At 43.2% G+C, this 13,413-nt stretch overlaps 1 protein-coding gene across 6 annotated transcripts in view; it reads right to left on the reverse strand.

Annotated features, from left to right (window-relative positions):
* Nucleotides 1-7,412: 7,412 nt before the first annotated feature.
* The window catches only part of LOC129040952 (uncharacterized), a 28,465-nt gene continuing 22,464 nt past the window's right edge, over nucleotides 7,413-13,413 (reverse strand). For 4 of the 6 annotated variants that reach the window (XR_008503743.1, XR_008503744.1, XR_010127082.1 and 1 more), the window contains 2 exons: nucleotides 10,582-10,704; nucleotides 7,413-7,510 (listed from right to left, as the gene is read on the reverse strand). Coding sequence is in view for 1 of the 6 variants with exons in the window: in XM_054495906.1 (XP_054351881.1) it covers nucleotides 10,620-10,704 (85 nt within the window). In the remaining 5 variants the exon portion in view is untranslated. Of the gene's footprint in view, nucleotides 7,511-10,545; nucleotides 10,705-13,413 lie in introns of those variants that run through there. The other 2 variants (XR_010127083.1, XR_008503745.1) reach the window with 2 other exon arrangements.

The following is a 13,413-nucleotide window of genomic DNA, read 5'->3' on the forward strand; positions in this document are numbered from 1 at the left end:
CTATATTTCAATAAAGTTGTTATTTAAAAAAAGGAAATACGGGGCCAGGCACAGGTGGCTCATAACCTGCCTATAATCCCAGCAATTTGGGAGGCTGAGGCAGGAGGATCACTTGAGGCTAGGAGTTTGAGACCATCCTGGGAAACACAGCACTATCCCATCTCTACAACAAAAAATAAAAAATTTAGCTTTGCATGGTGGTGTACGTCTGTAGTCCCAGCTACTTGGGGAGGCTGAGGTGGGAGTATTGCTTGAGCCCAGGAGTTTGAAGCTACAGCGAGCCATGATCACACCACTGCACTGCAGCCTGAGTGACAGAGCAAGACCCTGTCTCTAAAAAGGAAAGAAAAGAAATGCAAGTTTTTATCACTCTGTGAGGGTAAACAAGTTTGAGGGGAAACAGAGAAGAACAAAAGAGCACTGAATGGTGAGAGTGGGAAGCTGGTTAGGCTCACTGCTAGCTAAGGGACTTCTGAAAAATTCATGAGTAAAATCACAGCTCTGGGGGTCAGTCAGGCAGTCAAATGATGAATGTTAAATCCATTACAAATGCCCGTCGTCTTTCTTTACATTCCTTCTAGTGAAAAATTCCTACGTGCCTAAACAGCAAGTGTTCTGAAATGATAGCAGCTGTTTATTAAAGAAATAACATCTCAAATTTTAAAAATCATGAGTCAAATATTATTTTCCTCCTCCCATTTTACAGGTGTGCAACCTAAACAACAGAGAATTTAAGTAATTTTCCTAAGTGGCAGAACAGATTTAAATCCTATCACTTTGGCCTCAGAGTTTGTGCTTTATTTTATTATTTTAAAATTCACCTTTTTTAAAACCAAGAGGCTTATGCAAAATTCTGCTAGGATTCCAAAAAAACCTCTTGCTTTTCCTGACCATGGGTGCAGGCAGGGCTCATGCTGCATTTTCTTTACTTATAATTGGATAGAGACATGATGACAGGAGCTCTCTTGGTCATTGTGCACCAGAAAGGAGAGTGAAGAGAAGCACAGGGAAGCCAGTCTTAACCATGTTTGAGCAACTGAACCAATGTCAGCCTCAGCCTACCTGCACAATTACTTTTATGTGAGAAAAACAGGCACCTCCCTATATGGAAAATCATAGCTAGCTACAGTTGCAAACAATCCTCAACTTATTCCTGGTAACATTATTCCTACAGCCCCAATCCTTTTAACTCATTACATTAGCTCTACATTTCTCTATTGTTCCTAACATCTAGTTCATAACCAAGAGCTTATGTTATTAAATCAGCTTTGAGTTAACAGGATTAATGAATGAAGAGTTTAAAGATACCAAAAAAATCTCATAGAAGTACATGCTGAATGAATGTGCCAACTGACTACTATGAACTAATTTACTTTTGAGAAACATGCTATTTCTTAAATGCTACTGACAGTGCCTGTAAAAATGGTGCACATTAACTGGCTGTTTTATTTTCTCCCCAATCTTAATATCTAATATCCACAGACTGAGATCAGAGCACCAGCATATACAATGTCACTTTATATTAGAGTTAGGAGGCGAGATGAAGAGTAGAAATCAGACTCACTTTGCTAGCTGCTCTCCTCTGTCCAGAATATTTTAAAGGAGACTGTATTCCCCCAGGGCTCGCTGACCTGGCACTCTCTCTTTGCGGAGGCTCACACCACTGTCTTGTGCAGCCCTCAGTGCTTTTGCAGAATGTGTCACCATGCTATAAAATACCTTCTCCTCCACCTCTCAACCTAAGCATGTGTTACTTGGCTTCAGGACAGCTTGTCTTCTCACTGTCCTGCCTTTCCTTCTGAACGTCTTGGTCTTTGTGGTGGCCTCTCATCTCACTATCCTGGTGAAGCTTTGGGGTCATTACTTCTTCAGTTGCTTCCCTCACCAATATATAAATTGAAGACAGTATGGACCCGTTGCTTTAGAGTACAACTACTGTGACCCTAGAACCAGCTGGTCCCAGGACTTCTTCTGACTCTAAAGTTTTTGAGACATCAGATATAGTTGGAATAAAATATGCTCCCTAGAATGAGATTGTCATCATTACCTGGACTTTTTAATCTGCACTTTTGCTCATGCTATTCCTTCTATCAGGAGTAGCTTTGTCTCTCCCTGGTGACATTCTCCTCTTCCAGCAAGGCCTAATTTAAGTGTAATTTACTTCATAAAGTTCCTGTCACCTTGGAATTAACCTCCCTTCTACATGGTGTCATTGTTCACCTTGTTCAAATCTTTATAAATTCAGGCTCAGGTCTGTGTGGTCACAGAGTGTGTCTTTTTACCAAAAGGAACACCTTGGCCAGGCACAGTGGCTCATGCCTGTAATCCTAGCACTTTGGGAGGCCGAGGCAGATGGATCACCTGAGGTCAGGAGTTCGAGACCAGCCTGACCAACATGGAGAAACCCTGTCTCTACTAAAAATACAAAATTAGCTGGGTGTGGTGGTGGGCACCTGTAATCCCAGCTACTTGGGAGGCTGAGGCAAAAGAATCACTTGAACGCAGGAGGCAGAGGTTGCTGTGAGCCAAGATAGCGCCACTGCACTCCAGCCTGGACAACAAGAGTGAAACTCTGTCTCAAAAAAAAAAAAAAAAAAAAAAAAAGGAACGCCTCATGCACTATACAAGGAGCTCCTTCAGGAAAGGATGGCACCTCGTGTAGAGGAGAGATCTCTGATTGATTAATTAATTAATTAAAGACATTCAGAAATTTAGCTTTATCACAGACAGCTGTTCACACGTAAAACTAATTTGGTTACCTTCATCTGTATACACATGTAGCTAGTGAATTGACATAACTATTAAACTGGAGAATCAACAGAAACATGCCAAGGACTGGCCCTTACCTTCCACAGTGACCTCAATTTCAGGAACCTTTTCATTACTCTCAGGGCTTCATGGTCTTTTTGGGGACTGCGAAGCTGAAAAATAAGCACAGAATTACTTTAGTATATTGTAGGAAAAAATACAGAAGGAGATGCTTTATAAGAGCAGAGTATTAAAATTTATTCATTTTGGCTCTTTTCAAAGGAAACTGCAGAATTAAACTTGTAGTGTAATCCTCCACAGGGGGCTCAACAAAGCCATGGAAACATGAATGAAGTGGGATTGCAAATGTAACATTTCCAATAAAAAATTTTTTTTAAAAAAAGAAAGAAAAACAGGTCCATTAAATAAAACACCTTAAAAAGCCAAGAAACTAACTGCAAGTTCCACAAAGAGAGTGGCCAATGATTCTGTGTGATTTAAGGAATGCTGAGAAAGGATGTCTTAATGCAGTGAAATATAATAGGAAGTACAAGTAATCTTCTACCTTTAGTGTTTATTTTATTAGCCATTCCAGGAGGCGAGTAGGAAATAGCTAGTTCAGGTCTAGAAAGAAAACCAAGAAATGTTACGGTAGCCAGTACAAGGGTGGTCTCACAGCTAGTAAAACAGTCCTGATATGACCAGTGTTTTTCCCTAAAGGCGTTCGCAGAATCATCCTGTAATGTAACAATAATTTCTATCATTGTGGACAAAAACTCTGACTTTTCCTTCCCATGATTGGCAAGTAATTATACGGAGAGTAAATTACTTCTTTCATGAAAAAGAAAATTAACACTAGTATAGTTTCTTCAGCCACTAAAATTCTACAGAAATGTAGATATAATAAGAAATTCAACCATCACATCAGGCCAGGTGCGGTGTCTCATACCTGTAATCCCAGCATTTTTGGAGGCTGAGGCGGGTGGGTCACCCGAGGTCAGGAGTTCGAGACCAGCCTGACCAACTTGGTGAAACCCTGTCTCTACTAAAAACAGAAAAATTAGCTGTCTCTACTAAAAATACAAAAATTAGCCAGGCATGGTGGTGCATGCCTGTAATCCCAGCTACTTGGGAGGCTGAGGCAAGAGAATTGCTTGAACCCAGGAGGCAAAGTTTGCAATGAGTCGAGATCACGCCATTGCATTCCAGCCTGGGCAACAAGAGTGAAACTCTGTCTCAAAAAAACAAAAAAGAAAAGAAACTCAATCATCAATATTTAGTCGCTCACAAGATTGACCCAGGAATAACAGAGCAGATAAAACCCAGCAAATTAGACTTCATTCAAGTACTTAGACGTATTGTGAGCCACCACGGTGCCTCTCAACACCATGGAGGCAGTGGTCACTATTCTTGCACTGATGAAGACAGCTGAATACAGGATGGGGGACTGCAGGGGTAATGGAGAGTGCCAGGACTGCAGCTCAGAGCCAGGCTTTTCTATCAAGGACTTACAGCCACGCCTGTCACCTCTAGCTAGAAAAACTTTTTAGTAGAAATATCGTTTTATTGTTTTAATTCCAGAAATGACTACAGTGGCAAATAGAACTTACTTTTTTAATATTGGTGTTGTTGTTGAGGCAGAGTCTCACTCTGTCGCCCAGGCTGGAGTACAGTGCTGTGATCTTGGCTCACTGCAGCCTCTGCCTCCCAGCTTCAAGCAATTCTCCTGCTTCAGCCTCCCAAGTAGCTGGGATTACAGGCACCAGCCACCATGCCCGGCTAATTTTTTACATTTTTAGTAGAGATGTTGGTCAGGCTGGTCTTGAACTCCTGACCTCAGGTGATTCACCTGCCTTGGCCTCCCAAAGTGTTGGGATTACAGGCGTGAGCCACCATACCCGGCCTGGAACTTACTTTTTAACAACAAACTTGGTTTTATTACTCCACAGACAATCCTTTCAAGTCATGGAATTCCAAACCAGGTAGGGCTTGGAAAGGGAATTCTGTCTGGCAAGCCTTCTACATACAGGAACTCGGGGTTTGATTCAAACACAGAATATGGTACTTTTACTGTCTCAGTGAGTCCAAGAGCTTGAGCTGAAAGTGCAAGAGAACATAATTTGTAGAAGATAAAATTTGACACAGACATTCTTTTATTTGTATCTGCATTCTCAAGTACATTAAGAACAAGTTCTCTACAATCGAGCAATATTCACTTCATATTGAAGGCATTTTGCTTAGGATATTGGGCAAATCTGAAGAACAAGCCTAAAAGATAAGTACTTTCAGGAGGAATATTTTAACACTTTTCTTTTTTTTTTTTTCTTTGAGATGGAGTCTTGCTCTCTTGCCCAGGCTAGAGTGCAGTGGTGTGATCTCAGCTCACTGTAATCTCCACCTCCCGGGTTCAAGCAATTCTCCTGCCTCAGCCTCCCAAGTAGCTGGGACTACAGTCACATGTCACCACACCCAGCTAATTTTTTGTATTTTTAGTAGAGATGAGGTTTCACCATGTTAGCCAGGATGGTCTCAATCTCCTGACCTCAAGTGATCCATCTGCCTCAGCCTCCCAAAGTGCTGGGATTACAGGCATGAGCCATCGTGCCTGGCCCCTTTTAACACTTTCAATCAAAAGGAGAGTTATGTTATCAGTAAAAATGACCTCTGTGTTCTAAGCAGAGATGACCAAAGGCCATTCCATACAGCAGTGGCCCCTAGCAGCCTTTGCATTCTCATCAAGAGGCAGGGCAGCTGTTCAAAGACAGGTGGTGTCTATGATGCAACTAAGCAGTACTCAGTAAGTTCAAGTCATCAGACACAGAGTAGTCAGGATTCCTGATAAGGGACAGGAAACGTCAGCACCAGGTATTGAGATAATGGACAGGAATGCCGGGGAATGCTGCAAGTGCTCCCCACTCCTTACTTCCTTCTCCATGACAGATACACCCAATCAACTGTAACACACTTTCTTGCTAAACCTCCTCAGAATCGTTCAAGACAGCACTCCAGGAAGCTGCTGTCAACAAATCTAAGTATTTTTCACACGTGTGTTAGCCAGATTACAAGTACAGACGGTGGAATGACACTTATCCCAATGCCTCCCTTCCTCTCCCATTCTGACACATGAGAAAGCTGAATCCAAGAGAAATGAAGTTGTCTGCTTGGTTTCAATAGCAAGTGTAGTAGTAGAAATAAACCAAACCCCGGTTTCTGGGAGCTTCCTTTTTTAGGTCCTGAACTTCTATAATTCATTCAGACATGACCCTTCATTGATATATTATTAAATTAAAGACATATTGTAGGGGAAGGACTATGAGTCCCTTCATGTCTATATGAAAGAGCAAGACTCTTGTCTCCAAAAAATAAAAAATACAAAAATGTTTCAATAAAAAAAAAAAGTGTGATGGTTTTTGGCAATGTTTAAATAGAAAATAAGAGTATCATTTTCAAATAAGCTGACAGTTTCTGAACATATAATAACCAGGGCCACAGAATCACAGAGGCCAGTGAGAAGATTAAAAAGTACCCCTGTGATCCCCAGTGACACATACACCACCAGGAAAATTTCCTGTTCCTGTCCCTCCAACGAATCCACAGCAACATAATGTCGGCAAGTGGCACGATCTGCCTCCCCTATCTCCAGGCAGCCACAGGGAAAGTGGAGAGCAAAGGGACCATTCCCTGTGTCACTGATAAGTGAGGCTCAATGGGAAACACAAAGCATGAGGGGCACCCAAAGGTGGGTGACAAGTTCAGTGTCTCCCCTTTGTCTTCCTGCTTCGTGTATTATCTGCATCTTCTGCTCTTTTCATGATAAGGAAGGAGGAGCAATAGCGTGTCTACTGTGGAAATGTGGGACTACTCATCGGGCATCATGGAACTTAATGTAGAAGTTTATACAGCCCTGGGAAGCTTTCAGAACCTGGTCTCCTAAGGCTCCTGGTTTTCTAAAGCTCTCGAACAGGCAGTAGACTGTGAACCCCCAGGAGTTTACACAGGTTTTCTAGGGTCTTCACACTGCTAACCGCAGTCATGGCAACTCCTCCATTTCCTTTTTAAACAATTGTTTTCCCAATTATCCCTTTAAAATTGGGCAGTTTAGGCTGGGCTTGGTGGCTCACACCTATAATCCCAGCACTGTGGGAGGCTGAGGCGGGCAGATCACTTGAGGTCAGGAGTTTGAGACCAGCCTGGCTGACAATGTAAAACCCCATCTCTACTAAAAAATACAATAATTAGCTCGGTGTGGTGGTGGATACCTGTAATCCCAGCTGCTTGGGAGGTTGAGGCACGAGAATCCCTTGAACCCAGGAGGCAGAGGTTGCAGTGAGCGGAGATTGTGCCACTGTACTCCAGCTTGGGCAATAGAGCAAAACTCAATCTAAAAAAAAAAGAAAAAAATTGGGTAGTTTAGAGCCTCTGATATAGTGAGTGTGCACAATGATTCGTGGTGATGAGCTATTAAACATCATTAACTAGGCTATGGCGGTTTTTTAAAATCGTGATTGGCTAGGTGAGGTGGCTCATATCTGCAATCCCAGCACTTTGGGAGGCTGAGGCAGACAGATCACCTGAGGTTGAGAGTTCCAGACCAGTCTGACCAACATGGAGAAACACTGTCTCTAGAAAAAAATACAAAATTAGCTGGGTGTGGTGGCACATGCCTGTAATCCCAGCTACTCAGGAGGCTGAGGCAGGAGAATCACTTGAATCCAGGTGGTGGAGGTTGCGGTGAGCCAAGATTGCGCCATTGCACTCCAGCCTAAGAAACAAGAGTGAAATTGTCTTAAAAAAAAAAAAAAGAAAAAGAAAAAAAAAAGAAAAATCAATACCCAGCAGATGGTGAGGCATTCATAATGTGACCAGGTGCCAAGGAATGTCCATAAGGATGGAACTGCAGTCAAGTCTCCTGAATTTCCTTCCTTGGGCCCCTTCCCTGGGCCCATCCCCTACCCATATAACCACATCCTCACTTTTCTCCCCTAAACACAAATCGAGGGACACTCAAAGCAAGCATAGTACTCACTTCTTAACCAATCCATCCCCTCTTCCATCCCCAACACATGGGGAGAATTTATGCTAGCCTTGTAAATAAGAAATACTTACCATCCCACAGTTATTTTTCCAGTCTGCCTTTTTTTAACCACTCACCTGGCAGAAACTTATCCTCCTGGCCAGTAGCTAGTTGTAAAACTAGTCTGCCTCCCTATTTTCACACCAAAGATACTAATTCTTTAGTAGAAAGGGGAGTATTCTAAATCAGACAATTAGCAGATCATCTAGAATTTCCACCCCCTCCAGAGAGGCACACAAACAAGAGAATTAGCCCAATTTGTTGTCTATAATAAACAGGATGTTCTACTCACCACTGAGCCCCAGAGGTTGCTACTAGATGACTAATCCCTAGCAGTAATGGCTACAATGGCCCAGTTCCCTATTTTATTACTGTGTGCAGAAATTTGAAAGGCACTCCTCTCCCACCCCCATCTTCCCTTACATACTTTTGCACATCAATCCATTAAGATTCTGAAGTGTAATTTATCTTATTCACTATTATCCTGTTAAATTGCTCTACGGCTGCCATGGGAGTAATTGCAGTGATCAGTGATTCAGATATCTTGAGCAAAGGGCCTTAAGTAAGTTTCATTATTAAAACTTCCAAAGGTTTTATTATTGAAATAAACCTGAGATAGAGCAGTATGCCTCCATAGGGCAGTCATACTAACGATTCTTAAGTTACGAAGGGATGTCAGACTCATCATCAATGTTGTGCTTGTGAGTATGACTAACTGGGAACTTATCAACGAATAAAACCAACTGGCATTCTAAGAATGAAGAATAATAATCTCATTTTAAGTAGCATATGCAGTGCTGTGCAACCCTTTAAAAAGCTGCCTTTGGCTGGGTGCGGCGGCTCATGTCTGTAATCCCAGCACTTTGGGAGCTTGAGGCAGGCAGATCACCTGAGGTCAGCAGATGGAGACCATCCTGACTAACACGGTGAAATTCCATTTCTACTAAAAATACAAAAAATTAGCCAGGTGTGATGGCACATGACTGTAATCCCAGCTACTCGGGAGGCCAAGGCAGGAGAATCACTTGAACCCAGGAGGCGGAGGCTGCAGTGAGCCGAGATCGTGCCATTGCACTCCAGCCTGGGCAACAAAAGCGAAACTCCATCTAAAAAAACAAAAACAAAAACAAAAAAACCTGCCTTTGGCCAGGCACAGTGGCTCAGGCCTGTAATTCCAGCATTTTGGGAGGCTGAGGCAGGTGGATCATATTTACCTCCTAAATATCTCTCAAAACCTCGCTTCCCCTTCATATTCACTGGCACCTCCTATTCAGCATCTCATCACTCATTCAACAATATTTAATGAGTATGAAGCATAGCTAGGTGTTTTTAAACAGAATAAAAACTGTGATCTTTGTTTTCTGGTGGCTCAACATCTAGTTCTTTTTTCTTTTTTTTCCAAGACAGAGTCTTGTTCTGTCACCCAGGCTGGAGTACAGTGGCACTATCTTGGCTCACTGCAACTTCCGCCTCCTGGATTCAAGCAATTCTTCTACCTCAGCCTCCCAAGGAACTGGGAATACAGGTATGTACCACCACGCCCAGCTAATTTTTCTATTTTTAGCAGAGATGGGATTTCAACATGTTGGCCAGGCTGGTCTCCATCTCCTGACCTCGTGATCCACCCACCTCAGCCTCCCAAAGTGCTAGGATTGCAGGCGTGAGCCACCGCGCCCAGCCAACATCTAGTTATTTCTTATCTGAACTATTCAGGTATACTCTTGTCTCTTACCATTCATTCACAGAGTAGTACCCAGTCTGGGAATGGTAAGAGACAAAAGTATACCTGGGTACACCATGCCAATAGTACCCAGAGTGTCTCCTCAAAACTTAGATTTTATTCAGGGATCAGTAAACTTTTTCTATAAAAACCAGACAGTAAATATTTTAGGCTTCTGGGCCATATGTTCTCTGTTGAAACTACTCAACTCTGCTCTTGTAACATTAAAAACAGCCATGGACAATATGTAAACCCATTGGGGAGACTGTGTTCCAATATGGTTTATTCATAAAAAAAAGGCATCAGGCCAGATTTGACCCATGGGCCATAGAGTTTGCTGACCCCTGATTTAATTGCAGTGCTTCTTACTCCATTGGAATTATCCAGATTCCTTTCCATGGCCTAGAAGGTGCTCCATCCTCATCTGAGTATTACTTGCTCCTCCAGGATCCACGATGCTCCAGCCACCCTGACCATCTTTATGGTGCTTAAACACCGTGCCAAGTTCATTCACATCTCAGGTCCCTGCACTTGATGTTCTACCCATTACAACCACTCTTGCCCAGATCTTCTTTGAGCTGCCTCAGCTCAAATGTCACCTCCTCAGAGAGGTCTTCACTGCCCACCCCAATAGGTCAGTGCCCATCCCAAAGCCCAAACTTTCTAACTCCCAAAGCTCTATTTATTTTCTTCAAATTACTTATCACCATTTGAAAACATATCATTTGTTGCATGTATATAGTCTGCTTCTCCACCAGCACACCACCACTAGAACAGAAGCTCCCCGAGAACAGAGACTGTCTTACTCATTCTCCCCTAAGTTCCCAGCACCTAGATCTGTGCCTGGCACTTGGCAGGGGCTCAAAAAATATCTGTTATCGGCTGGGCGCAGTGGCTCATGCCTGTAATCCCAGCACTTTGGGAAGCTGAGGCGGGCAGATCACCTGAGGTCAGGGGTTCGAGACCAACCTGGCCAACATGGTAAAATCCCATCTCTACTTTAAAAATACAAAAATTAGCCAGGTGTGGTGGTACACACCTGTATTCCCAGCTACTCGGGAGGCTGAGGAAGGTGAATCACTTGAATCCGTGAGGCAGAGGTTGTGGTGAGCCAAGATCACACCAGTGTACTCCAGCATGGGCAACAAGAGTAAAACTCCATCTAAAAACAAAAGAAAGGCAAGAAAGAAAAGGAAAGGAAAGGAAAGAAAAGAAAAGAAGAGAAAAGAGAAAAGAATATGAACAGTTGGCGAGATCAAGACTTCTGGCCCAAAGGGCCTGCAGCTGGTCTGACCATTCATCAAAAAATCTGAATTTAAATGGAGACACATTGGACTGTCACATGCAATAAAAGAACTGAAGCAGCAAATGGTCTTGATTTGGGTTTCCTTCCACCCTACACGTCTCCAGCAAATGGAGGAGTGAGCGTGCCTGCAGTGCTCCTGACACATCTAGGGTAGTTCCTATTCACAATGGTCAACCTTTGGGATTTTCCACACCAAACAGGGTCATTGTCCATCTAGGCTAACCTAGAATGTCCAGATAAAAGCTCCTGTTTAGAGATTGGAGAGAAAATCGTCAAATCTGAAAGCCCATGAACTGTCTCAGCCAGGGGAGAACACACGTAGGAAAGACTACAGAGTCTGATGTCAGAAGCCTAATTTCAGATTGACCTGTACAGCTTTACGATTGTGAGTAATTAACTTACTTTTGCTAGGTTCTGTTATTCTCACATCAATAATGAGAAAGCGAGCCGAATAGTCTCCCAAATCCCTTCCAATTTTAACATCCTCTGACTTTATGATTAAAGAGTGATACTAATAAGGCTAAAACTGTGGCTTAACCCCAATAGGAGCCTGCTGGGATTATGCTAACCAAAACTACTCCACACAGACAGAGCCATTCTGACCACGTCCCTCCCTACACCAGCTAACATACAGATATGCACCACTGGTATGAGAAGTCCCTTCTACAGAGGACATTGACTGATTCAATAATAGGGTGATTTAGTCATTCAACCAACAAATATTTACTGAGCACCTTCTAGGTATTTAGGGATACAACAGAACAAAACAGACAAAATCCCTTTTCTTATGGAGCTTACATTTTAGTGAAGAAGAGTGGGGGAGTCAGATACCAAATAGGAAATGAGTTGAGGATATATTTTACGTAGAGCACCCTGGAGGCACTTTTGATAAGGTGATTTTTGAGCCTCAATCCAAAGCAGTGAGACAGTGAGCCATGCAGACACTAGGGGAAGAATGTTCCAGGCAGAGGGAACAGCAAGGCCCAGAGACAGGACAAGGTTAAGTATGCCTGGCATGTTAAAGGAAACGCCATGAGCTCAGTGTTTATACAGAGGAGTAAGAGCAGGAGAATAGCAGGAAGCACAGTGAGACAGGTAGTAGGGGGCAAGATCATGTAGAAAACAGAAAGCCACTGGAGAGTTTGAACAGAGGGGTAAACATGATCTAAATTCCACTGAAAAAGGACTGTTCTAGCTGTTGTATTGAGAGTAGACAGGCTGGGTGCGGTGGCTCACACCTGTAATCCCAACGCTTTGGGAGGCCAAGGCAGGCAGATCACTCGAGGCCAGGAGTTCAAGACCAGCCTGGCCAACATGGCGAAACCCTGTCTCTACTAAAAATACAAAAAAATTAGCCGGGCATGGTGGTTCGTGCCTGTAATCCCAGCTACTGGGGAGGCTGAGGCAGAAGAATCACTTGAACCCGGGAGGCGGAGGTTACAGTGAGCAGAGATCACAGCATTGTACTCCAGCCTTGGCGAGAGAGCAAGACTCTGTCTCAAAAAAAAAAAAAAAAAAAAAAAGACAGAATAGACCGAGGGAGGCAAGCATGGAAACAAGAAAATCAGTTAGGAGACTACTGAGATAAACCAGGTGAGAGATGATGGCAGATGGGTCCAGCGTGGCAGCAGTGAGGAATGAAGAGGGACAGACTCCGGGATATATTCTGAAGTTGAATCAACAGGACACTGGAGGACAGGATGATCTTGGAAAATCTTGGGACTACTGCAGAATTGAATAAAGCTAAATGGCACTAAATTCCAACATCCACTGTGAAATCCTGGGATCAGGAATTTGTTCATCTCTGTCACCTAGTAACCCACCCAGTACTTGGCACATAATGAAGATATAAAAAGTCCTTAATTCTTGAATAAACGTGCAACTGAATATATTACAATGCCAAAAAACCTGCAGTTTGATAGGTCATTAGGAGACCAAAAAGCATCTGGTACGAGACATATTTTACTAACAGAGTCTTGCCCTGTCGCCCAGGCTGGCAATGGCGTGATGTCAGCTCACTGCAACCTCCACCTCCCAGGCTCAAGCAATTCTCATGCCTCAGCCTCCTCAGTAGCTGGGACTACAGGCACCTACCACCATGCCCAGCTAATTTTTTTGTTTTGTTTTGTTTATTGTATTTTAGTAGAGACAGGGTTTCACCATGTTGCCGGGGGTGGTCTCAAACTCCTGAGCTCAGGCAATCCACCCACCTTGGCCTCCCAAAGTGCTAGGATTACAGGTGTGAGCCACTGGGCTCAGCCTAAATCTATTTCTTTTTATAAAAAATTTCCCTTACTATGGCCAGTCGCGGTGGCTCACGCCTGTAATCCCAGCACTTCGGGAGGCCGAAGCGGGCATATCATGAGGTCAGGAGATCGAGACCATCCTGGCTAACACAGTGAAACCCCATCTCTACTAAAAATAAAAAAAAAAATAAAAAATTTCCCTTTATAACTCATTTCACAGTAGTAACCAATGAAGCTGACAAACAACTTCACATTATACAGGTGAGATGTGAACAACTTGGCCATTTCCCTGAGAGGCCAGATGTAGTCACCAAACCTG

The sequence above is a fragment of the Pongo pygmaeus genome, chromosome 6 (genome assembly GCF_028885625.2).
Source record: "Pongo pygmaeus isolate AG05252 chromosome 6, NHGRI_mPonPyg2-v2.0_pri, whole genome shotgun sequence".
Classification (NCBI taxonomy): domain Eukaryota; kingdom Metazoa; phylum Chordata; class Mammalia; order Primates; family Hominidae; genus Pongo; species Pongo pygmaeus.